The 27,043-nt window shown below is 37.7% G+C and overlaps 1 protein-coding gene across 1 annotated transcript in view; it reads right to left on the bottom strand.

The window, feature by feature from the left end:
- Window positions 1–27,043, bottom strand: part of LOC101974454 (antigen WC1.1) — an 87,002-nt gene that overhangs the window by 53,674 nt on the left and 6,285 nt on the right. The window contains 7 exon segments of the mRNA XM_078015878.1: window positions 7,249–7,563; window positions 13,572–13,886; window positions 13,964–14,056; window positions 18,219–18,536; window positions 18,623–18,931; window positions 23,189–23,506; window positions 23,593–23,901. Of these exon segments, the coding sequence (XP_077872004.1) occupies window positions 7,249–7,563; window positions 13,572–13,886; window positions 13,964–14,056; window positions 18,219–18,536; window positions 18,623–18,931; window positions 23,189–23,506; window positions 23,593–23,901 (1,977 nt within the window).

Genomic DNA, 27,043 nt, shown 5'->3' with positions numbered 1-27,043 from the left:
TCTAAGATAATCCACTGTGATATCTGAGTACAGTGTCCTCTAGATAAAATATTAAGAGGGCATCTTTGTCTTGGGCACTAAATTCTATTGCAATATCAAACATTTTGCAGAGATTTTGTATAATTTCCATTAATAAAAATTGGAAAAATATCAGATAAAGAAATAGATCAGGGGGCTGGGGATGTGGCTCAACTGGTACCGCGCTTGCGTGGCGTGCGTGCGGCCCGGGTTTGATCCTCAGCACCACATACCAACAAAGATGTTGTGTCCGCCGAAAACTAAAAAATAAATATTAAAAATAAAATTCTCTCTCTCTCTCTCTTTAAAAAAAAAAGAAAGAAAGAAATAGATCACCCAATGCAGGCTTCACCTTTACTCTTCTATTCTTCACTGATGGTAAAGACCTAATCTAGCCATAGCCTAAGAGGGCAAAGTGTAAAATTTATACAGTACATGTACTGAGATGATCAACTGAGCATCTGTCATTGTGCAGAATAGAGATCCTGAGATGTTCAACTAGCAGGATTGTTACAAACTCATACATTTATTCATCTTTCAAAACACATTGAGGATTTATTATGTTCTGGGCACTGTATTATAAAGTACCATATATCCAAAATCCTAGAAACAATTTTTTGAAAAAGATACAATTTAGAAATTAGAGCCAGCTGCCATCAATACAGATTGTATTTTTGGAAGATAATATACTCTGTTACACTTAATGAAATATAAACACAACAGTCAAAGTGTAGTTTAGATGCATTGTTTCGATTGTTTAGATACATTGTTCTATAAACCCAAATACCCATCTAGAGAAAATGGATATTATCTGTGACCAGGGAGAGTGAAATGGTATGAATGAGCACATCAAATGCACCCCGTGATGATCATGAGGACTGGCTTCTCAAAGGAAGAGATGCTCAGCAGAATACTAGGATGAGCAAACATGTGGGATCTATGTAAATGCAACTAGAACAATTTTATGATGGTGTTTATTAACTATATTATCCTTTTAATGGTTAAGTGTATTTCCTTTAGCAAATGCACTTATTTGCTGAAATACAGGTCAATATCCAAGTTGTTAATTCTGTTTTCCGTAGGACATGAAATTTCATGACAAAGATTCAGTGAGTTCACGATTCAAGGATATTTATGACAGAAGGCTGGTGTGAAGGAATTATGTATAGAATATGTTAAAAATTATTAAGAATAATGTTTTTATTAAATAATAGGCTTCAAGCAGATTGGGTTGAATACAAACAGATTCAAACACACATACACACATACATGTGTATATGTATGTAGAATATAGTACTTATAAAATCATTCATATACCTACATTTAATTTTAAATAATAATATTTTAAATTATTAGACTACATATATTTATATCTAAATATTTCTTAGATATTTTAGGGATAGGCACATATAAAAGAAAATTAGTCTCTGTTTGGTATTGTCCAGTGTAGTCAAATATGAAGATGTCAAAAAGAGTCATAACATGGGCTGGGGTTGTGGCTCAGTGGTAGAGCGCTCGCCTCTCATGTGCAAGACCCTGAGTTCAATCCTCAGAACCACATAAAAATAAATAAGTGATATAAAAGTACTGGGTCTGACTACACTAACAAATAAATACTTTTTAAAAAGAGTCATAACTCATGGAAAATAAATGATACTTGCTCTTTAGAAAATATTAGAGTGGGTTATAAAAAAAAGACTCATTCTAGGGCTTTCCTTTTAACATAACATTTTCAGTGTGTCCTCTAACATGACTTTTCCATATTGATTAAAGTCTTTCAATTATCTGATATATCACAAATCCTTTCATGGTCTAGAATTGGGTAAGGAATCAATATCACTACTGATGATTATTTTTCTTAAAACACAATTTCACTACCTTAAAGTTGTGGGTGACAAAAGTGGGGATTGAGAGTGTCAGCCAGGTTGGCTCCTTCTCTCAAGACTGTTGGAGGGGATCCGTCCTTGCCCTCTCTCACTTCCGCTGGTCAATAACAGTCCTTGGTGCCCCTTGGCTCACAGATGCATCACTTTAGTTGCTGCCTCTGTGCTTACCTGTCCCTTTTTTCTGTGTCTGTCTCTGTGTTCCCTCTTCTGAGGATATGAGTCAGGTTGGATTAGGAATATGGACGACAGACTTTAGAATATGACTGAAGAATTCATTGCAAAACAGCAGGATGAAAATTCCTCACAACCTTTCAGCTATAGTAACAGGCTCTTCTTCTAAATCTGTGATGCTTCAGTGAAGACTATTGAATCTCCTCCTCTGATGCATCACACTTAGAGAACAGAGCCACATCCCAGTCTAATCATCTGTTCCAGGAGTAGTAAGACTGGTAAGAGGAGGCATGTTTGTCTTAGTCCCTAGAGACAAAGCAGTGATTGACAACAATGACGTGAAAAGAAAAAGAAAAAAAGGAAACGGTTCTTTATTTTTCCCCATGATTGCCTGTTGTTTCAATCATGACCACCAATTGAAATTGCATGAGGCATGGTAAGGACATTTCAATATCTGCATGAGACTGGTATTTTCATGACATGTCTTAATGTTGAAATAATTCCATAGATATTGTCATGTGAGGTACATAGATTTTGGGCTCACCAGAGCCATCTATATGTTTGTTTGAAACAGTATCAATATTTTTTTCTGAGTCTTGTGCCTAACATTTCTCCACAGGAGGGCCAAGGCAGAGCCTGACTGACTTGAGATCCTCACTCAGCTTGTGCCTGACTCATCTGAGGACAGGGGTTGAATTTTCAGGGTGAAGACTGGGCTGACACTGAAGGCTACTCTCCAGCTCCTTGTGCTTTTAAAGGAAATCGTTCTTCCCAATTTCACCTGAAAGATATCAGACTTATGTGTATATAAGAGGGATAGCACAGAAATAACAATTTTACCAAGAACCACTGAATGGAGAATTAATACATGGAACCAAATTCCATGAAAACTCCAAAGGACCAACACAGCAAAAATCAAAAGTAACTTCAAAATCTTAAGGTTTGACAGCTACATATTGAACACTAAAAAACAATTTCTGCTTATTATGTCTTAATCAGAAGAGGTAGAGACACACTCATGCTTCAGTCCAAAAGGAGGATGCATCAAAGCCCATAGCAACCAACCAAGGAATATGGTCCTGCTCTGTGGCCTAAGGAGCTTGTAGGATTGGCACTAAAAAGAACTGAAGGTGCAGAGTGTGTGTTTGGCACATGGAAGAAAATGGACTCTTTGGGTGGCTTCTCTAATAGTGACACACAGATGAGCAGCTCACAGGCAGGGTCTAGGTGTTGGTTGGTTCCTGTATAAATAAATAAGGTACTGTGGTGTTTATAGTAAATTCATCCTCAATCTCAATTTCTCTTCCTAAAACTCTATCTGAATTCTCCAGTAACCTAAATTCCTTGACACAATGGCCCTTTTCATGGCTATTTAAAGCTCCACAGTGATAAATGCTGTCAACAGTTAAAAATTATTAAAAATGTTAAAAGTTACTGAAAGTGTTAAAAGTTACTAAAAATGATGTATTGTTGAAGATGCTCATATGCTACATCCTTATGCCTTGACAGAAAAGACAGAACCTGGTAAGAATAAGTGACTTGTTAGAGGTTAGAAACATTGTATCATCCACATCATTCCACCATGACCTCATTTCTGCCTCTTAGCAACAGTTCTTCTGGCTTCAACTTCCCTACATCCCAGCTGCCCCCTACTCCATCCTCCAGCCCATCATCGAGAATATATCATGTTCTTTGCTCCTTGGTTCCTCATCTCTACTCTTATTTCAAAGAGGTGGCCTCCACGTTAGAAACTGGATTCATTTGGAAAAATGCTTTAGTCAAGTCCCAGAAGGGCTTGTAGGGACCTAGGCTCCAGGAAACTACTATTTATGTACCTGTATAAAGAGTAGTTTCCTGGGAGATCCCCAATTCTCCACATCCCATCTTTTAGAAATCTAGAGCTCTTTCAGCTTGTGGAAATGACCTCTCTCACTTCCCATCACCACTGGGCTCAAATTTATCCACATAAACGAAAGAGGCAGGGTGGCCAGGTTGATTTTCAACATCTTTCTTCAAGATTACCCTTTAATTATTCCACTAAGACCAAGATTGCTTCCTCTACCCTGCCTATAGCTGGGACTCATCTGCATACAACCAGTTCTATAGGGTTTTGATCATAAGCCTTGATTCTATATCAATCTGTTTCCTCATCCATGACTTCACAATCTTACTATACTCTTTAGGGCACAGAACTGTGTCATCTGAGTGGATGGGAATGTCTCCATCAGATGTGGAGACATTGGCCAGGCAGAGGTTCACATAGATCCTAGTATCTTCTTTGAAAACCAAACTTGCTCTGTATTCTTGGGCTTCTCAGTCATCTCTGAAAGCCAGAGGTGGCAGCATGAACTTCCCTTTGGGGGACAGGAAGAGGATAATGAGAGTGATCATTGGAGGACCAGAAATTGGCAAAAATGTGTGTATTCAGGAAAGGTAAAATGAGGCAAAGGGATCTTCAAAGGAGACATAATCTAAACTTTCCGGCTGATAGAGGAGACACTCAAAGAGAGTATTGAGAGTCTGCTTCCCTGTTTTTTAATTCAAAATACTAATTTCTTTTCAGAATTTGCTATGTTCCAGAAATATTTTTAGGTGTTGAGTATGAATATTTCAAGGAAATAATGCAGACCAAAACCAACCATTTAAACCATCTGAACTTTATGAGAGATCTGGTTGGGAAAAGAAAAAATAATGCATTTGCAGAGGTCCATTGATTCACATGAATCATTCTCACTAGAGTAAATTAAAACTTATAGTTAGATATATCCTTATCTGATTCTTTGCTTAAAGGATATATTGCTTTGTTGGGCAAGTTTCATGTCTTAAAAAAGTATCATCCACAGGGCCTTTTCTCCCCATATTCTCACCTCAATACCTCATCTTTGAGTCACTCTTACAATTAATTCTTCGTCTTTTATATAGTGAGGGTGTACAGAATTCACACAAATGTACACGGAGTCAGAACCCTAAACCAGGGTCTTAAGCCCAGGCACTGTAAGCTTCCTCTGTCTTCCTCAGAATGTTCTATTTGTTCCCTTCTCATTCTTATCAAATTTACTTCTCAGTGCACCTCTCTTGTATTACTGAATCCATCACATATAAACTACATCCATCACATATAAAGCCACACCCCCAGCCCCGACTTAATGTTTTTGTATTTCCTTTGTTTGTACAGTACAGCTTTGCTGTGTTCTATATTTTTGATTGACAGATTTTTTTTCTTCAGTTCTATGAAAATCTCATGGCACTCACTTCTGGTCTACATGATTCCTGTTGGGAAGTTCACTATCAGGTGAATAAGTTCACCCTTATGTGTTGTTTGTTTATTTTTTCCTCTTGATTCCTTGAGAATCTTTAGCTTTCTTCCCTGAGAACTCTCTTATAATATGTAATGATAAGAGCTTAAAGTTTACAGGTCAATTCTGGACTTTTCACCCTCAAGCAGAGACTTAAATCTCTCCTTAGTGTGCTGCCTGGTGCTTTGGGAAGCAATGAGGAGGGTGGTCCTGTGGCCACAAATGCTGCAATGCTGTCACACACTGAGGCCACAGCCTGTCAAGGCAACACAGAACTGGGGAGGGACCAAGGCCCTCAATGCTATGAACTGCCTACTGGTGACGTGGACTCATGGCCCAAGACTCCTGCAACCAGCCACAGGCTCTTTTTGAGTCTGTCCCACCAGCACACAGATCTTGCTCTCTTTATGAGCTCTGTCCCACCTTTGAGGACTGTAATTCCTACTGAGTGCTGAGTATCACCATGGTGGGCCCAGCATTTTGCTCTAAAACAAAATCCTGTTTCTGCTCTTGTGTCCTGCTTCTTAGCAAGTCAAGTCTTGATTTTCCTTCTGTCAAGATAGCTTGGAGGAGTGGTGGTGGAGATAGTCTCTTTGCTGCCCAACTAAACACAGTTCCAGAGTCTCCATCTGAGGTTACTGACATGGGAACTAGGATTGTTGGGCTCTACTGGGCACCAGCTTAGTTCTGAGTTTCAAGTATAAGGCCTGGACGCAAATAGCTTTGCATTTCCCAAGAAGGGTGGATCTTCCTTCATGCTGGGCTACTTGGATTAAGGGAAAAGGCAACTCTTATTTTCCTTTCTCTTTCTCCTTCTCCTTTTCTTTTTATTATCAAAAAAGCAGGCACTTGGGCTGGCACTTGGGCTAGGGTTGTAGCTCAGTGGTGGAGCACTTGCCTTGTACATGTGAGGAACTGGGTTCCATCCTCAGCACCAAATAAAAGTAAATAAATAAAATAAAGGTATTATGTACATCTACAACTAAAAAAATATTTTTAAAAAAGGAGGCTTTTACCTGGGACCTTTTATTTTCAAACAGTTTGATTATTTTCTCATATCAAGCCATTTTTTGTGTGTTTATGTGGTGTATTTGTGGTAGATCACTGAATAAACACCTTGATCTTGTATCCTAAACTACATAATGTCTTACCATGATAAATATATATATTAATATTTTATTGCTTCCTACATTGATCTGGGAGCACAGTGTTTGATTCACCTCTCAAGATGAGCTATACAGAAGTTGCTTAAAAAAAGAAATGCAGAGAGATTCTACTGTAGTAGAGAAAGGAGAAATTGTGAATTAGGGCATTTCACTCACTGTTCTCTGGCCCTTCCTGCCAATGAACTGATAATTCTGATGTCTAAATCTGGAAAGCAGAATTGCAACTTTCCTGAAATCCATAAACTCCCCTGTGATGTGTTTAATCCCATCCCCGTGCCCATACACATACTAACCCAGTGCAAAAATACTTCTGACTATACATATACAAACACTGAATTCAACTGAGAAAAGTAGGGCCTCATTCTTGCCTGTCCTTTGAAAAGTGCTGCAAACAGAGTATGTGTGCTAATTTTGTATGTAATCCTAAAAAATAGTAAACTGGAGAAAAAAATTATGAAGATTGATTTTAAATTGAAATACTCTACATAAAAATCTTTTCAAGTAAGAGAGTTGAGAAGGGAAAGGACAATAGTAGAGATTTACAGGACTCCTGTAAATGAAGATCATCATCCACTGCTTTCCCTGAATCCACTAATTCAGGGAAGAACATCCTACATCTCTGGACAATTCATCCTTTATTTCCCCAGGGATCAGACACTACTTCCTGGAACTTTCCATTCTCTTAGGTAGTGGAAAATGCACTGACCATACCTGAGCAGATGACTCCTGCATCTTTAGAGTGCCTGCAGTTGTTCTCTCCCTGGCCCAGGACAGGGCACTTCCACAAGTAATCCTCCTCTCCTGTGCACGCCAGGTCCGTCAGCCAGATGGGCCCAGATCCCTCTCCAAATTGTGCATAGAACAAGGCATTGAAGGCCATTCCACAGCCCATTTGTCTGCACACCACATCTGCATCTTTCAAGTCCCAGTTGTTATGACAGACAGTGCCCCAGGAATTCTGGTGAAGGATCTCCACTCTGCCTGCACACCGACTGCCACCATCCACCAGGCGGAGCTGTGGGCTCTCTGAGGAGAAAAAATCATGTCAATGATGTCACGTATTGTCAAAGAGAATGAGAAGGGTTCTACTGCCATGTGGTACACCTTCTCTCAACAAAGCACTTGGAGAATCTACTTTCAGAATGCAGTGCTTGTGGTGTAAGACATGGAGTCATTCATTATACTAGGGCAGCAGCACTTGCCTCACACATGTGAGGCACTGGGTTCCATCCTTAATTTCTACCATCACATGTAGGAGAATTAATTGTGAAAAAATAAGAAAGAGGGGATTAACTACAATGTATTCAAGTGAGTAGTCTCAGTAGAAGTTATTATGTAGATTTGATCAGAATAAAACTTGTTATTGGTAGACTTCTGTATATTATGTAATAAAACTTTGAGAAATGCCAGATTTCCTACTTTAGGTAGCCGAATGTGTCTTTTCTGAATGATTTCTAAGAGTTTCTGTAATGGGCCAGTGTCTGAATTGGCTTCTTGAAGACATATGCTAGAGGATCCATGGCCTTAGATTGGAAGGGTCAGAGCACAGGAGATGGAATAAGAAATGGGATGAGATCATCAGAAGCCTCAGGTGACAGCCATGATTCCAGTAAAAAAAAAAAAAAAAAAAAGTAATATATACACATTAAGACTGAAAAATAAATGGATCATAAGACAAACCATAGTTAATGCAATATATTTCATTAATGGTTCTAGCCTTCATAGTTCAAATATGGGTATGCAATTTTAAATTTGCATTTGCTTTAGGTAGATTGGGCAACCTCCCTGAATAGATGATGTCAGATATTGACATTGTCCAAATGACACTAGGAATGATGGGATGCTACTTGTTCCTCCAAATATATCTAATCTCTGCTTGGACTTCCTGCCAGGAGTTCTTGATGAGGAGTTAAACAGCAGAACAGAAGTACACTTTTTATGACTATGTGAGTGAAATGAGTCAGGGAACACAAGGGAAACTGTATTCTGAGAAAGAGGAAAAACACTGGGAACCAATAAAGAAATGACAAGAAATGTTAATGATATGGAGAATCATTAAGGCAGCCCAGATAAAAGTATAAAGCAGTTTACAACTTCAACTCCAGCTGTAACCATGTAATGGATAACCATGGGAGAAACACATGGTTCTTACAAGTTTTAGAACAAGTTTTAGGAGATATTCCAAGAGGGACTCGTCCTGCACAACAAGACAGTCTTAGAGAAGGAGTCCATCACATTGCTCAGCAAGCTGTCAGAGTACTATAACCTGGGGTTATCTTGGGTCCTATTGTAGGGGATAAATTGTACTGGGATTATAAAATATGTTAATTGGGTCACCCTCCACAGGGATTGTGTGAAGGAAGAAAACCTACAGTCTCAGATAGAAAGACTGACTTCCACAAACACACTGACCTAGTGGTACAGAAGGGCCTAGAGGCCTCACTGACAAATGGTCTTTCTCTACATGAGGAGAGGTGATTCCAGTCTCATGTGGTTTCACATGCAAGTAATATTTGAGAGCTAAGAGACCACAACTGGTGATTAACCCCATTTCCATGACCCATCTCCAGAGTGGAGCTCACTGGTTTGATAGCTTACACCACTTTTTACAAGCATTCCAGGGATTCACCATGGCTAGAACAATGCAATCAAGATCTCAGTATTGTGTGCCCACCAGTTGGGTCCAGAACCTACTGAAGAAAGGGCTTGTGGTGACTTTGACTTTTGCCAAGCACCCTGATTTGCAAATAGAATTTGTCCAGCATGAATATGGCCTGCCCCATCAATATTCCCATAACTTCCATGGCAGGAAATGAGGATCTCAGTGCAGCCAGCATATCACACCATATCCTAGTTCATTTTGATGGGAACTCAAAGGAACTATGATTGGTTTCATTTTTAGGCAACCAGCCCTACATTCCTGGTGGATTCAAATGTTAAATGACCAAGAAAGGGATGTCTACATGCAAGTATTTTGTCTAGAAGGAATTTTTTATGAATTTTCATTTATGTGTATATATATATAAATTATATTTCCCTTACTACTCTGTATTTAATGCATTTTTAAATTCTTTAAATGGATTTTCTCTTCTTTCTCATCTTTTCTTAACATAATTAATAATGAATTAATTTCCTTTTATTAATCTACTTTCTCATTCTGTTTATTCTTTGCCTAACCTATTGTTACTATTTTAGTTGTTATTGAGTTTAATTGATTAATACTGTATTTATATAGCTGATTTATGCTTATGTGGTAGATACTGCTGTTTTTCACTTTCTTCTTTCTGAGTTATGATGTTGATCAAGCCAAGAAACTTGAACAGGTTGAATGTGCTTTGCCACTGAGCTACACCACCAGACACTACAATGAGGATGGTACCTTATTTTAGCCACAACCTAGCCTGGCACAAGCCATGGTGGATGTTATGGTTTGGATGACAGATGTCCCCTGAAAGCTCTTGTTGGGACACTGCAAGAAGTTTTAGAAGAGAAATGACTGGGTTATGAATCTTAACCAAATCAGTGACTTAATCCCCTGGTGGGATTAACTAAGTGGTAATATTATTTTTGTCTTTGACTGACAGAGGAAACCACAGAGTTGAGTGTACTTGAAGTGGGGAGGACTATAATGGGGCATCATATTGACTAATTAGGGTAAGAAAAGCATGTGCATTCATGAAGAGAGTGGAAAACTGAAAAACTGATAGGGGAAAACATTTGGAAGGTGCATGAGAATGAAATATCTGGGAAAGGAGCATCAAGAATATTTGCCACAAGGAGAAGTAGCAATAGTCAGAGAAGAAACAATGCAACCAAGATCTCAAGCTGGACAGTTAGTGATGGTCAATAGTGTGGCCATAAAGTAGATGGGGTGTGAGGGATGCTTCAAGGGTAGAAAGTCAGGGATGGACAGGCCAGGATGTTATCTCAGTTGTCTTCAATTATCCTGGCAGCAGAACAGGAGAAAGAGGAGCCTGGGGAGACTGGTACTGCAAACTTCCTGGATAAGGGGGAGCAATCAGTCAGGAGAATGACAACAACAGAAGTGGTGGCACCAGCCATCTCAGGGAGCAAATTTCAAGTAGCTGGACATGGGTAAAAAAAAGAAAATAAATTATTGAAAATGACAAAGTAAAACAGGAATGGACTTATTCTAAGATTTGACTCAGAAATATCCCATTGAAAGGGAAGCACAGAGCCCTCCCAATAATAAGGACATCATTGTTCTCAGAGGACAGCCAGGTGTTTGTCAGAACATAAAACTAAATGGGACATTATAGGTCTTAAAATATTAGAAGATGATAGGCTCCAATTTCCAATGAGCCCCATGGAAGGTTTTCTGGGACAGGGATGAATGGGAATACTCGTTTGCAGTAGGATATGGATAAAGACTTAGAGGCAGTAGTATCAACCAAGACGACATGGCCTGAGAGGAGGTCAATTCAAGAGAAAAATAAGGGGAGACCAGGCCCCTTATTATACAGCAATTCCCCATAAAGTGCAGATGAAAAATAAATTAACAGCTTTTCAACAGGATTTTTATGCGACCCATGCCTTGGGGAGGACTCTAGATTTTATTATGCATCCAGGTAATCATGTATCTCTCTTCCTACCCTCCTCCTGCTTTGCTCATGATGGGATTTTATCAGTACCTCAAGGTCACCATGCTCTTCTTACCTCAATATTTACACTGACCCAATGTTCTGCTTTCTTTCTGCACTGGACCTCTAGTCGTTCTTTAGATTTCAACTTAAATATGATTTCTCTCTTCCTCAATGTACATATTTCCACAACACCTACACTACCTTCATGACACTCAGATTTAGGCATGGTGTGTTTCATTAGGCTGGAGTGCAAACTGCAGCGGTATTTCCTCCTTGCATTGGTCCTGCTTCCTGAAATTAAGTTTCTACCTATAAATCATTCAATTAACTTACCATCAACAAACTAACTGAGAGGTTTTCTGGTGGTGGATTTCAGAGTAAACATCCTACTTTATTAGATTCCCCAAGTTGCCATTCACGCAATTGAAATTGTGAGGAAGATGAAGTGTTTACTCCTAACCTCAATTTCCTCATGTGAAATAAATGATCACCATGGTACCTACCAAAAGTTGATTGTGTCTGTGGGAACAAAGTGAGAGCACATAGCAAACAACGTGTATAACTCAGGTCCAATCATTCACCCTCTCACTAAGGAAATACAGATTAACTAATATAACAAGACTGCATGAGGGCTGGGGATGTGGCTCAAGTGGTAGCATGCTTGCCTGGTATGCGTGGGGCTCTGGGTTTGATCCTCAACACCCCATAAAAATAAAATAAAGATATTGTGTCCACATCAAACTAAAAAATATTTTTTAAAAAAAGACTACATGAGCTAATTGCTAAGAATGTTCATCAGAGTAAACTTCATGCTCCCATATTCTCAGTTCAGAGTCTCTGGTTCTTTTCACATAAATTGCTGTTATTAATGGTTTCCTTACATCTGCCTTTGAAACCGGACTACGACAGGTGGATCAGGTAATCTCTATCCAGTATTCATTTTGTAGACTTATTTCACCTCATCCATTACATTTGAATATGTGAACCTTTCCTAATAACAACCTATAGGCATAGGACAAACACATAGAAATAGCAAGTACATCACCTGTACATGTGATATGAACTTCCTCCTTTGCAGAGCAAGACTGGTGTTTCCAGGGGTCAGAAGGACACTGCCAGAGAGAGGTATCAGTTTTCCAACAGTGGATTCCATTTACCCAGTGGGGTCTAGCACCTTCTCTGGAAGGAATCAAGAAATCCAGAGTCCCTGTGTCCCCACAGCCAAGCTGTCTGCAGATAATGGACAAGGTCATAGTATCCATAGGACTGTGGCAGACACTGCCCCAGGTGTTGTTGTAGAAAACCTCCAGCCACCCAGCACACTCCTGGTCCTCACTCACCAACCTGAGGGCCAGAAACTCTGAAATGGAAGGGGAAACATCAGGGCTCAGTGAACATTGAAGTCTTATTGATGTTTTTTTCTTTATTCCTAAGCAGTGAATATTCATTGATAACTCTGCTAAAAAAGTGCCCACCAGGTGGAAAACTGGAAGTTATGTTCTTTAAACCTTTTTTCTAATGTGTACCTCTCTGTTTCTACAACAATATAATATTAGCAAATCAATAGGCAGGAACACTGACCTGGGACTCTGACTAGGAACATTGACCTGAACTCTTTATTTACTATCTGATGAACTACTTGATAGATTCTAGAAAAGGAACATGGACAGAGGGGTGGTAGAATAGTGGAGCTCCAAATATGTCCTCTCACTGATCCTGGGAGCCTGTGAATATTTTACCTTATTATAAAAGGGCTTGCCGACATGATTAAAAATAAATCTTTCATGGATTATCCTGGATAATTTCATGGATTAATAAGTGAGTGCAACATAATCATATCCTTAGACCTGTGCCCTCAAAAGCTGATAATTATTTCTGGCCCTCATCAGAGAAACATGTTGCTCAGTGTGTTGAAATGCTGTTGGTTTGAAGAAGGAAGGGGTCATGAGACAAGGAATTCAGGCAACTTCTAGAAAATGAAAATGGCAAGAAAAGAGTCTTCAGAGAGATTCAGCTGTTGCAGCCTGATGACACTTTGTTTATAGCCCAGACAGACCCAGGTCAGTCTTCTAAACTTCACATTGTAAGATGACATATATGTGTTGTTTTGAGTCTCTCAGTCTATACTACCTTGTTACCACAGAAGTAGAAAACTAATGCAGTGTGTCAGAATGTCATACCCATAGGTAATAAAAGAGTGATGACTGCTTTAAATGGACACTATCAAGAATGACAGAAGACAAGATTAAGAAGGGAGGAATAGAAGCTCAGCTGCTGTAGCAGAAAATGGAAGCACCTCAACTTCTCTGCTGGAAGCACAAGGAGTATTCTTTTCCTCTGCCCTGTCCTGACTGCTGCCTTGGAGCTCAGACACCATCCTGCAGACCCTCCCCTTTCTCCTCCCACCTCTGCACAGTGTGCAGCACAGACCTGAGCAGATGACCCCTGCATCCTCCTTGTGACTGCAGTTGTGCTGCCCCCAGCCCTGGGAAGGGCACTGCCACACATGGGCCTCCTCTCCTGTGCAGTTCACTTCATCCAGCCAGATGGGTCCTGATCCCTCTCCAAAGTGGGCAGAGACAGTGGCCTCCAGGGCCACTCCACAGCCCAGCTGTCTGCACACCACATGGGCATCACTCAGGTCCCAGCTGTCATCACAGATGGAGCCCCAGGAGCCCTGCTGCAGGATCTCCACTCTCCCTGCGCAGTGACTGCCCCCGTCCACCAGGCGGAGCTGTCTGCTGTCTGAGGAGAGACAGGGTCATGTAAGTGGACATTTGCACAGGGAATGGGAAGGCTCAGGTGCTGGGGGCCTTGCTCACCTGAGCAGTTGGCAGTGTGGTCCTCTGAGGCTGCAGAGCCTGCTGGGTCAGACCAGGAGTCATTGCACTGGGGCAGCAGTTGGGTCTGGTTTCCTACAAAAGGGATTAGAAAGCAGGAAACTGATTTAAAGTACCTAATAATCTACTGATGACATCTGAGGTAAAAGCTATGACAAAGAAGCATCAATTTCCTTTCTTCAGAGCTGATTTTTTAATGGAGACTTCTACTTTTCATTATGCCAAAGTTTTTTTGTTTTAGGCCTATACTTTGAAATATATCAGTTGCTGTTGAGAGCATTGAATAGCTCCCAGGACAGCATGATTTTTGAAGTCAAGTTTAGAGAAAAGAAAAACTACAATCAGCTATATTGCCCTATAGGAATTTTTTATTCAAAGGTAGTAGGAGAAACTCTGAAATCTTAGCATGTTTGCCTGATTTCCCTGGGAATACACAAGTACAATTTAGTTTGGGCCAAAGAGGTAGAATTTTTTAAACATCTTGATAACTGATATCATATTTTGTGAACTGAAAGTAGAGTTTTTCTTTTAGATGATTCCCAATATCTAACCACCTCAATCACTTTTATTTAAGGTGATCTACCCTAAATTAACTGCATGGATGTAGCAAAATACCTTGCTAAAAGTTTCATAGGATGTGCATCTTGCCCAAGAAATTATAAAAAATATCCATTAAATATTTGAGAGTTATGTATAATTTTAAAGTCAGAAACTAAAAATAAGAAACCAGTGGATAAGAGTAACAACACTGTAGATTAACACAAAATGAAAATAGTAAGTGGAAGAACATGGAAAATGCAGAATGACACACAGAAAAAAAAATAATAGGAAATACGATAGGGAACTAAGAGACCCGGTGAGAGACTCCTAATAGTCTACAAGTTTTAGTTAGTTAAAGCCACTATTTTTGTTTAAAAAAAAAACTTGCCTCTTTTTAGTTATATGTAACAGAAGAATCCATTTTGGTATAATTATACAAGCATGGAATATACCTTATTGCAGTTATATTCTTATTGATTTACATATGGTGGGATTCACTGTGATGTTTTCATTCAGATTCATTCCACTGTCTTTCCTTTTCCTATTCCTCCTCTTCCCTCTATCTCTCATTGTCTACTATATTTCTATTTTCTTCCCCTCACTGCCACCTAACAAACCCCTTATTGCTTCCACAATTCAGAGAAAATATTTGAACTTTGGTTTGATAATGCAAGGTAGAAATTAGAAAATACATAAAGTGGAACATTCAATACACCTGTAGTGTTTAATAATATTCATAAATTCTGTGATACTCTATCCATTGACTTGTGCAGTCCATTACACCTTCCCTCCAATCTGGGCTGACAGTGGTGAGTTAGTTCTCTATAAGCAACAGAATGTAGTGAAGCCAGCAAGGCTTGAGTTAGGAACCTAGCTAAGAAAGTCATGCCTCCTCTTCTTGACTTAGTAGGATGTTTGCTTTGTGGGAAATCTATTCTGTAGACTATCATGTGGGAGAGAACATTTTTATGTGATTCTGTTGACAGCCTAAGTGAACATGAAGATACCAGCCATGTGAATAAAATATCCTGGATTCCCATCTTGGCCAAGCCTTCAAAAAACCTCAGTTCCAAAAGATATACAAGCACAACCTCATGAGAGACCCCAAGAAGCAACTGTCAAGAGCCTTTGCCAAATTCATGAGTCTTAAAATCATGAGAAAAATATAATGTATTTTACTTGAATTGACATTTCAGGGAGAAAATTTATTAAGCAGCAATAGCTGCCAAGATTACACTGACTATGAAACTCAGTAATCCTACATTCCCATGTTTGTTGTGGCACAATTTAGAATAACTATGGTATGGAATCACCCTAGCTGCTCACTGAAAGACACATTCATAAAGTATAAGTGCTATATGTATAGCCATAAAGAAGAACGAAATCTTGTCATTTGCATCAAAATGGATGGAACTGGAAGACATGGTGTCTTAAATAAGCCAGAAACAGAAAGACAAGAACCCATGTCCTCTCTGATATGTGCAAGCCAAAGGAGTCCATCAGAAAATAGAGAGGAGATTGCCACAGGGTGTAGGTAATAATTGTATCACTAGATTTGTCCAATTTGGTATAGAAATTCTTGTGCATGAAGTTAAGAAAGACGTGTGTTTTGTGATTAATTTCTCTAACATATATAATTTAAATTTCTACTTGGAAAAAAAAGTCAAAGCCAATTTTCATTTCTGTAGAAGAGACTCAAACATCAATTTATAAGTTTTCTTATTACTTATTTTGCTTATTGCCATAGCTCAAAATGAGAACTTTTCATAAAATTATTAGCTTCTATTCTTCAAAAAATTCATTACAATAGGATACAAAGAACAATTAAAAGTGTTTCATAGTAAGAAACATAAATAAACGTGAGAACTGAATGCAGCACATTACCATACATTTTTTTTACTATGAATAACATACTTAGTAAAATTAGTAAAAATATGAACAAGGCTAATACACTACATAATCATGCTACATCAAGTGGATTTATGGAATTTGCAAAGGCACTGTGTTTACATATGAAATTCTTGAAAATACTTTAGGAGTAATGGTACACATTATATTACCCACCTATTCTTAACTATTCATAAAGAAAGATTTGATAAATTTAGGCATAAATGGATCAGAAGCAGGTAACATAATACAATAGTGGCATTTGGAAATCTGGTTTAGAATTATCTAGCAATTTTATACTATCCTTGAAACTTTTTCAGAATTATCAATTTAACATTAATAAATAAAATTAAATGAAAAAAAGAAACACCAAACACCCTCCCACACACATATGAAAAATAAAGTTGAAAACAATTTAAAGTCATTCCTATAAAATTTCACCAAAATAAACATTAATAGCATCAAATGCAAAAACACCTAGGACTAAACATCATAAAGAATATGTATGATCTCTGAGAGAAATTAGAGATATCCTTTTTAAGTCAATTATCTCCATATTCATGTGTAGTCCAAATCCAAGGTCAACCTAAATAACATCATCCTTTTATTTGTAGTAAACATATAAAGTGGCTTCTAAAATATATGTGAAATGCATATGACCAAGCATAACTAATGCATTAGGCAAGAAAAACCACACAATTAGAGGATTTACTCTGAAGTAATCTTTAAAGGAAACTTACTGAGACATGCTATAAAGCCATAATAATTAAAGACATAAGACCTGCTGTAAGGATAAACAACAGAATTGAATGGAACAGAGTACAGAATGAGTAAAAAAATCTGCACCCTGTTTATTTCAAAGATGACCCTATGGTTGGGAAAAGTCTCTTCAGTAATGATGCTGAGACAATTCCCTGCCAAAACAATAATGTGTAAGTTTTCCTTACATTATACACACCCTTATAATATCAACCCCAGAAAGATTGTAAAATTATATTCAAAAGAAAAGGAACATGTATAACATACCCTGAGAGAATATGTTTATGCTGTTGTGGTAGAAAGTTTCTATTTAGGGTACAAAGAATGTTGATAAGCTGTGCTTCATTAAGAACTACATTTGACACTTGAAAGATTACAACATTAAGAGAGTGAAAGTAAAAGGGCAAGGGTTAAAAATCTGATACAAATACATACATACCTACACTAGAAGCTATTACCATGAAAATATGTAGGATCATTATTTGGGAAGTCAACAAGCATCAAATCTCAATATCACCTGACTGTATCCATACATGTTCATGTGGTCATTCAGCAGAAAACTCAACAGCAATAAAAATAAAGGAAGCTCTGCTACAAATAGCAAAATGGGTAAATTCTAAGCAAAAGGTAGAGTCAAAGTAGATACAACAAGAGAAGATAGATTATGATTTTACATAATGGTCAAATCTGACAAAAAATTTCTTTGACAGCTGAAGTCAGAGTGCTCATCTTCAGAGGACAGGAGGGCACAGTGACTGGAGATATATGCAGGTGACTTCTGGGAGCTGCTTATGTTCTCTGATGGTCCAGGGTGAGAAACTTCACAGAGTTTTTATTCATTGTTATACAGTGCTGTCTATGAATTGCAATAAATAATAATGCTTACTTACAACTAGACCTCTTAAAACCTCTTGACAGGACCTAAAAGAGAAATGATCATTGAGAAGAATCATAGTTCACCACAGAATGTCTCATTTTTGAACTCAGCTCTCCATGCTCTCTGCTCCTAGAGCCATGCCACTCAAGTACCAGCCAGCCCTACCTCTCTTACCTGAGCAGACCACAGAGGCTGTGTTTCCATGGGCACAGGCAGGAACACCCAGGGCAGACACAGGACAATTCCACAGGAAGGACTCAGACCCTGAGCAGTGGAATTGGTCTCTCCAGATCTCATCTCCTCCTTCCACAAAGTACTCTCCTTTTGGGGTGGAGATGGCGACTCCACAGCCCAGCTGACGGCAAACTACATTGGCATTGGCCATATTCCAGTTGGAGGCACAGAGTGTTCTCCAGCCTCCAGAGGTCTTCATCTCCACTTGACCCTCACACTGAGAGCTGCCATTTTTCATGAGCCGAACATCTGTGTATCCTGGTAGAAGATAGGGTTTAGCAACATCTCACATTTTTATACATATATATTGTATATGGCAATTAACATCTTGCTGTGAGTCTCACCTGAGCAGACAACTTGCACAGCCCCTCTGTGTGGGCAGCCTCCTCTAGGACAGGGTACTCTGGGGCAGAACCAGAGCTCAGGCTCCTGCCCCTCACATTGGAACTCTTCAGTCCAGACCTGTTCACCAGACTCTCTGAATGGGAGGTTCCCTAGGACAGATGCAGCCTTGCCACACCCCAGCTCTTCACAAATGATCTGGGCCATTGAGAAGGAGAAATTCCCATCAGATAGTGGAATCCACTCTCCTCCAGAATTCACTTCCACTCGTCCAGAGCAATGTCCAGCTCCTCCTTCTAAATGCACAAATCCTATGGAAGAAATTAACTAACAAAATGAGTATCTTGGCTTGGAATTGGGAGCTACATGTTTCAGGCAATGCTTGAGAGCTTTTCTTTTCCCAGGGTGCGGGTAATGGATTCAACAGTTGGTATCAGAATGGGCATTCCAGGAGCAAGCATCTGAAGACAAATTTAGGAGAAGGAATTTAAAAGATGAGTTCTAAATTATTGACTCAAGTTTATTTTCAACTTCTTTTTTTTAGTAGGATCTACATCAATCTCTGAATTTGAACTCAAGTATTAAAAGACTAGGCTTAATTTTTAGCATTTTATTCTCAAAAACTTTTACTTCACTGAAAAATTTCAACTAGGTTGACATTTGTTAATGAATAAAAAATATCAAAGTTTGTCAAAAACTGATAAGTCATATCAATTTCCCATTTATGGGTATTTATGGATGAAGAATGAGTCCACTAAATCTTGTGAGGCTGAACTGAAACCAGATTATTTTTACTAAAATAATCAGGGTTCTTTACATCATATTTCCTTGTATAGAAAACAAAAAGAGAGTTTAGATATAAGATCAGAAGTTTAAAAAAAGAGGTTATCAAGAGTTTTAAGTATTTTTTGCCTTTTTGTTTTATTTTTTTTTCAAGGGATTATTTTGTTACTAATAAGTAGAGTTGGAAGAAGCTATTAGATATCTGTTGAAGCTCATCAGAAAGAGATTTCAAGTACGGGTTCAGAACTTTGGGCAAATATCTTGCCATGGGCATGGAAAAGTAATGTTAAAGGAAGTTTATTTCATGAAGAAGTTCAGCGAGGCATTCTGTTGAAAAGAATATTGTAAGTCTTCAAAATGGAGTAAATATCCAAAGCATTAATTTACTTTAGTAAAATTTTTACTTAAAGCATTATAATTAGAATATTTTTATTTCTCTCTGAAACTGAACCATTAACATCAAGTATGGTTTTGTGACCTTGTGACTACAAGGACTTTTTAATTTATATCATTTTTACAGAGGAGTGATGACAATGTACCTTAATTTGAAAGTCACAATGAAAATACAGAATTTCAAACTGAAATCATTATACTTTCAGATGGGGTATTTTACAGAGTATGAGACTTACTGGGCATCATAAAAATCAGCTATCAGTATTGGTGTCCAGTGACAGGAACAATGATCAGCCTCCAGAACAGAAACCATCACTGCAGGCTCTGCCTGTGGATGCAGCCAGTTCTTTTTCTCTGTGGATTCTGGTTTCCATTCAGGACATCTCCACACTAGGGGTTAACATCACCACCATCATGAGTTGTGCATGTCTGATTAATGTTCTGGCTAAATTAGATACACTAAGTTGTCTTCAGAAGCAGTACTTCTTTTTCATTTTATTGTATATAGTATATTTTCAGCTTTGGATATAAAATGTCTCAATTGAGGTAGAATAACATTACTTTTGAGTTCTGAGACAATTCAGTGGAATATCTGATTATAGTGTTCTCCAGTTGAAATGTTATTTGGGTATGTTTTTCCTAGGCAATGAACTCTGTTGCAATGTCAAACAGAATTCACAGGGAATTTTGTAATTTCCACTAATGAAAATTGGAAGCATTTCAGATAAAGAAATACATCACTCAACACAGGTTTCATCTTTGCTCATCTACTCATAACAGATCAGAGAGACCTAATCCAGCTATCAGCCTGAGAAGAGAAAAATTCATACAGTACATGTACTCAGACAGATAACTGTGTGTCTGTCATTTGTTCTAAACAGAGGTCCTGAGGTGTTCAGAGGGTAGTATTGCTGTAAACTCAACAATATTTTTATTCATCTTTACAACTATATTAATTATTTGTTGCTTTCTAGGCATTTTTTAATGAAATAACTTACATCCAGAAAACTCAAAAACTTTTTTTTTCAAAACTACATGATATAGAATTTAGAATCAGCTACCATTTACACAGTGATGATCCCTACTTGTTATTCTCAGGGTTTGAATTACTCTATTGTATTTAATAAAATATAAATAGGACCACACTCAAAGTGTGGTTCAGGAGCAGGTATTCATTGTTCTATAAACCCAGATCCCCTAACTTCTGATGTAGGGCTACATAGTTCTTCAGCTACATAGGCATTTCCTATATCATAGTGGTTTAGAAATTCTCATTAGTTCTATTGGTCAAAAAAAAAATCAGTGTTGGTAAAATGTCAATGTTATAAAGGAATTTGGAGGAAAAAAAATGGTTTCCCTACTCATTGTCATTACCAGAGAGTTGAGGTAAATAGTACCACTATTTTATTGTCTGCCCCTCTTTATAACTGGCTTACTTATATAAAATATATTCTCAAATAAAACTAAGGTGAGCTAGGAGTAGTGGCACATACCTGTAATCCCAGTGTCTCAGGTAGCTGAGGCAGGAGGATTGTGAGTTCAAAGCCAGCCTCAGCAGCAGGCACTAAGCAACTCAGTGATAGCCTTCTTTAAATAATATATAAAAAGGGGCTTAGTGTTTTTAATGTTTAAGAACCCTGAGTTGAATTTCCCGTATCCCCCCAAAAAAATAAAAGACAAAAAAAGGTGCCATATTGAACCTATTCACTCAGTCTGAACAATCTATAGTCTCCAAATCCCAGAGGGCGGAATGTTGAAGTTGCATCACCTGGGCCTCTAGTATATGAAAACATAATTATATATTATTTATTCAGAGTAGACCTTCTTCTTGAATCATGAAAAAAAAAAACTGTATGAAGGTTTCGACTTTATTGACAAGGACTAAATTTCCACAAGCCTCAATTCTGTATCCACATGTCTCTTCATCCATCACTCCAAAATTCTACTATTTTCTATAGGTCATAGAACTGTGTCACCTAAGTACATGAGGATGTCTACATCCGATATTGAAAACTGGAAAATACTGGTGCTGCTAAAGAGCATTGCACAGCTCCCAGGACAGCAAGATTTTTTGGAGTCAATTCAGAGAAAAGAAAAACTAGAATCAGCCATTTTCTCCTATAGGCATTTTTCATTCAAATGTAGTAGGAGAAACTCTGATATCTCAGCATGTTTGCCTGATTTCCCTGGGAATACACAAGTACGATTTAGTTTGGGCCAAAGAGGTGGAATTTTTAAACATCTTGAAAACTGATATCATATTTTGTGAACTGAAAGTAGAATTTTTCTTTTACATGATGCCCAATATCTAACTACCTTAATCACTTTTACTTAGGTGATCTACCCTAAATTAACTGTATGGATGAACCAAATATCTTCCTAAAAGTTTCATAGGATGTGCATCTTGGCCGAGAAATTATAAAAAATATCCAATAAATATTTGAGAGTTATGTATAATTTTAAAGTCAGAAACTAAAAATAAGAAACCAGTGGATAAGACTAACAACACTGTACATTAGCATGCAATAAAAATAGTAAGTGGAAGAACATGGGAAAATGCAGAGTGACACACAGGAAAAAAAAATAATAGGAAATACAATGGGGAACTAAGAGACATGATGAGAGAAACATGTTGGTAGAAAGTTTCTATTTAGATTACAAAAAATATTGACAAGCTGTGTTTCATTAAGAACTACATTTGACACCTGAAAGATTACAACATTAAGAGAGTGAAAGTAAAAGGGCAAGGGTTAAAAATCTGATACAAATACATACATACCTACACTAGAAGCTATTACCATGAAAATATGTAGGATCATTATTTGGGAAGTCAACAAGCATCAAATCTCAATATCACCTGACTGTATCCATACATGTTCATGTGGTCATTCAGCAGAAAACTCAACAGCAATAAAAATAAAGGAAGCTCTGCTACAAATAGCAAAATGGGTAAATTCTAAGCAAAAGGTAGAGTCAAAGTAGATACAACAAGAGAAGATAGATTATGATTTTACATAATGGTCAAATCTGACAAAAAATTTCTTTGACAGCTGAAGTCAGAGTGCTCATCTTCAGAGGACAGGAGGGCACAGTGACTGGAGATATATGCAGGTGACTTCTGGGAGCTGCTTATGTTCTCTGATGGTCCAGGGTGAGAAACTTCACAGAGTTTTTATTCATTGTTATACAGTGTTGTCTATGAATTACAATAAATAATAATGCTTACTTACAACTAGACCTCTTAAAACCTCTTGACAGGACCTAAAAGAGAAATGATCATTGAGAAGAATCACAGTTCACCACAGAATGTCTCATTTTTGAAGTCAGCTCTCCATGCTCTCTGCTCCTAGAGCCATGCCACTCAAGTACCAGCCAGCCCTGACCTCTCTTACCTGAGCAGACCACAGAGGCTGTGTTTCCATGGGCACAGGCAGGAACACCCAGGGCAGACACAGGACAATTCCACAGGAAGGACTCAGACCCTGAGCAGTGGAATCGTTGTCTCCAGATCTCATCTTCTCCTTCCACAAAGTACTCTCCTTTTGGAATGGAGATGGCGACTCCACAGCCCAGCTGACGGCAAACTACATTGGCATTGGCCATATTCCAGTTGGAGGCACAGAGTGTTCTCCAGCCTTCAGAGGTCTTCATCTCCACTTGACCTTTACACCGAGAGCTGCCATTTTTCATGAGCCGAACATCTGTATATCCTGGTAGAAGACAGGTTTTAGCAACATCTCACATTTTTATACGTATATATTGTATATGGCAATTAACATCTTGCTGTGAGTCTCACCTGAGCAGACAACTTGCACAGCCCCTCTGTGTGGGCAGCCTCCTCTAGGACAGGGTACTCTGGGGCAGAACCAGAGCTCAGGCTCCTGCCCCTCACATTGGAACTCTTCAGCCCAGACCAGTTCATCAGGCTCTCTGAATGGGAGGTTCCCTAGGACAGTTGCAGCCTTGCCACACCCCAGCTCTTCACAAATGATCTGGGCCATTGAGAAGGAGAAATTCCCATCAGATAGTGGAATCCACTCTCCTCCAGAATTCACTTCCACTCGTCCAGAGCAATGTCCAGCTTCTCCTTCCAAACGCACAAATCCTATGGAAGAAATTAACTAACAAAATGAGTATCTTCGCTTGAAATTCAGAGCTACATGTTTCAGGCAGTGCTTGAGAGTTTTTCTTTTCCCAGCATGTAGGGGACATATTTAACAGTTGGTATCAGAATGGGAATTTCCAAAGCAAGTATGTGAAGACAAATGTAGAAGGAGGAATTTAAAAGGTTAATTCTGAAAGATAGATTTAAGAAATGAATGTATATTTATATAATTGTGTGTGTGTTTGTGTATGCAATGTATGCATTTTTGCCTTTTTTCTATATGAACATACTATCCTTCATATTAAAAAGATACCTGTTTGTCTGTATATCTATCTCTATCAGTCTACTTCCTTTTTCATAGCACCTACATCAATCCACTGAATTTGAACCTCAGTAGAAAATAACTGGGCTTAATTTTCACAATTTTATCCTCAAAAACTTTTTCTTCACTAAAGCCATTCCAACTAACTTAACATTTGTTAATGAATTTAAAAATATTGATATGTATCAAAAACTGACAATTTATATTTATTTTCCATTCAGAGATGAGGAAAGAGTCCACTAAATAGTGTGAGACTGAGATGAAACCAGGTTATTTTGACTAAAATAATCAGAGTTTTTACATCATACTTCCTAAGACAGCAAGAGAATTTAGAAGTAGGATCATAAGTACACACACACACACACACACACACACGAAGTTTTTAACTTTTTGTTTTATTTTAGTTAAGGGATTATTTTGTTACTAATAAGTGGAGTTGGAATAAGCCATTAGATATCTATCGAAGCTCATCAGGAAGAGATTTTAAGTATGGGTTCAGACCTTTGGGCAGGCTTCGGGCCACAGGTATGGAAAAGAAAGTAAGTTTATGTCATGAAGAAGTTCAGCAGAGAATTCTTGTTGAAGAGAATAATATGATTAGTGATTATTTTTCCAAAGTATGTCTTCAAAATGGAATTAACATCAAAAGTATTAATCTACTTTATTAAAAATTTTACTTAAAGCATTATAATTAGAATATTCTCATTTCTCTCAAACTGATGTATTAAAATCAAGTATGGGTTTGTGACCTTGTAATTACAAGGACTTTTTAATTTATATCATTTTTACAGGAGCGTGATGACATGGTACCTTACTTGGAAAGTCACAATGAAAATACAAAATTTCAAATTGAAATCATTATACTTTCAGATGTTATGTTTTACAGGGTATGAGACCTGCTGTGCATCATAAAAATCAGCTATCAATATTGGTGTCTAGTGACAGAAAAAATAAAGATCAGCCTCCAGAACAGAAATCATCACTGCAGGCTCTGCCTGTGGATGCAGCCAGGTCTTTTTCTCTGTGGATTCTGGTTTCCATTCAGGACATCTCTACACTGGGGATTAACACTACCACCACCACCATCATGAGTTGTGCATGCTTGATTAAAGTTCTGGCTCAATTAGATACACAAAGTTGTCTTCAGGAGCAGTGTTGTTTTTTTTTTTAATTGTATATGGTATATTTCTAGCTCTCAATATAGAATGCCTCAATTGGGGTAGAATAACATTACTTTTGAGTTCTGAGACAATTCAATGGAATATCAAATTGCAGTGTTCTCAGGTTGAAATGTTATGTGGCACATTTTCTTCAGCACTGGATTAAGAAAAACTTTCTATTGCAATATAATACCTTCACAAAGAACTTTTGTATGAATTCCACTAATGAAAATTAGAAGCATTTCAGATATAAAAAATAGATTACCCAATGTAGGTTTCACCTTTGCTCCTCTACTATTCACATATCAGAGAGAACAAATCCAGCTATAAGCCAGAGAGGGTGAAAAGTAAAATTCATAATGAGCATGTACTCAGACCATCAACTGAGTATCTATCATTGTGCTCAACAGAGATCCTAAGATGTTCAGAGGGCAGTGTTGTTGCAAACTAAACAATATGTTTATTCATCTTTAAAGCTATATTAATTATTTATTGATATCTAGGCATTTTTAATGAAATGACATACATCCAGAAAATCAAAACATTTTTTTTTCAAAATGACTTGATTTAGAAATTAGAATCATCTAATATCTACATAGAGATGATCACCACTTGTTATTCTCAGGGGTTGAATTACTCTGTTTATTTAATGAAATATAAATAGAACAGTCAAAGAGTGATTCAAGTTCAGGTGTTCAGGTGTATACATTTTTCTGCAAACCTAGATCTCCTGATTCCAGAGGTAGGTATTACTATGGTCTACATAGTTCTTTAGCTAAGTAGGCATTTTTTATATCATAGTGGTTTAGAAATCCTCATTAATACTTTTGGCAAAAATATATATATATCAGTTTTGGTAAAATATCAATGGTATAAAGGGATTTGGAGATAAAAAATGATTTTCCTTACTCATCTGCATTACCAGATGGTTGAGATAAATAAATAAATAAAAATAAATTTAAAAAAAAACATTTTATTGTTTACTCTTTCATGCATCTGTTTTGCTTATACAAAACTATATTCTCAAATTAAAGTAAGGTGAAACAGGTGCTCTGGCACATGCCTGTAATCCCTCTCAGGAGGCTGAGGCAGGAGAATTGTGAGTTCAAAGCCACCCTCTAGCAATAGCCAAATGCTAAGCAAATCAGTGAGAGATCCTGTCTCTAAATAAAATGTAAAAAAAAAAAAAAAAAAAGGCTTGGGATGTGGCTCTGTTTTAGTTTCATCTCCAGTAACAATAAATAAATAAATAAATAAATCCCCCCCTCAAAAAAAAAAAAAAAAGTAAGGAGCTCTGTTGAACCTATTCACTCGGTTCGACCAGTCAACAGTCACAAAATCCCAGAGGTCTGGATGTTGAGGTTGGTTTCATTAAAAATGTATAATCATCAATTATACATTCAGAGTAGTCTTAAATCATGAGGAAAAACTATGAAGGCTTCAGCATTACTGAAGAGGCTTAAATTGGTACAATTTACCCAGAATAGTAATTTGTCAAGTCTAGAAAGAATTGACATACATTTCTCCCTCTGAGTTGTGTTTCTTCTTTGAGTTTGAGTCATAATATGAAGTAAACCTACTACCTGAGGCTTTACTGAAGCATAAACATTAAATATAATATTCCAGGTTGGGTCCATAAACCTCATTTTTGTGTCCATTT

Source organism: Ictidomys tridecemlineatus, chromosome 6, assembly GCF_052094955.1.
Source record: "Ictidomys tridecemlineatus isolate mIctTri1 chromosome 6, mIctTri1.hap1, whole genome shotgun sequence".
Classification (NCBI taxonomy): domain Eukaryota; kingdom Metazoa; phylum Chordata; class Mammalia; order Rodentia; family Sciuridae; genus Ictidomys; species Ictidomys tridecemlineatus.
Note: the sequence above shows the minus strand (reverse complement) of the source record. Positions and strands in the feature narration are given on the sequence as shown.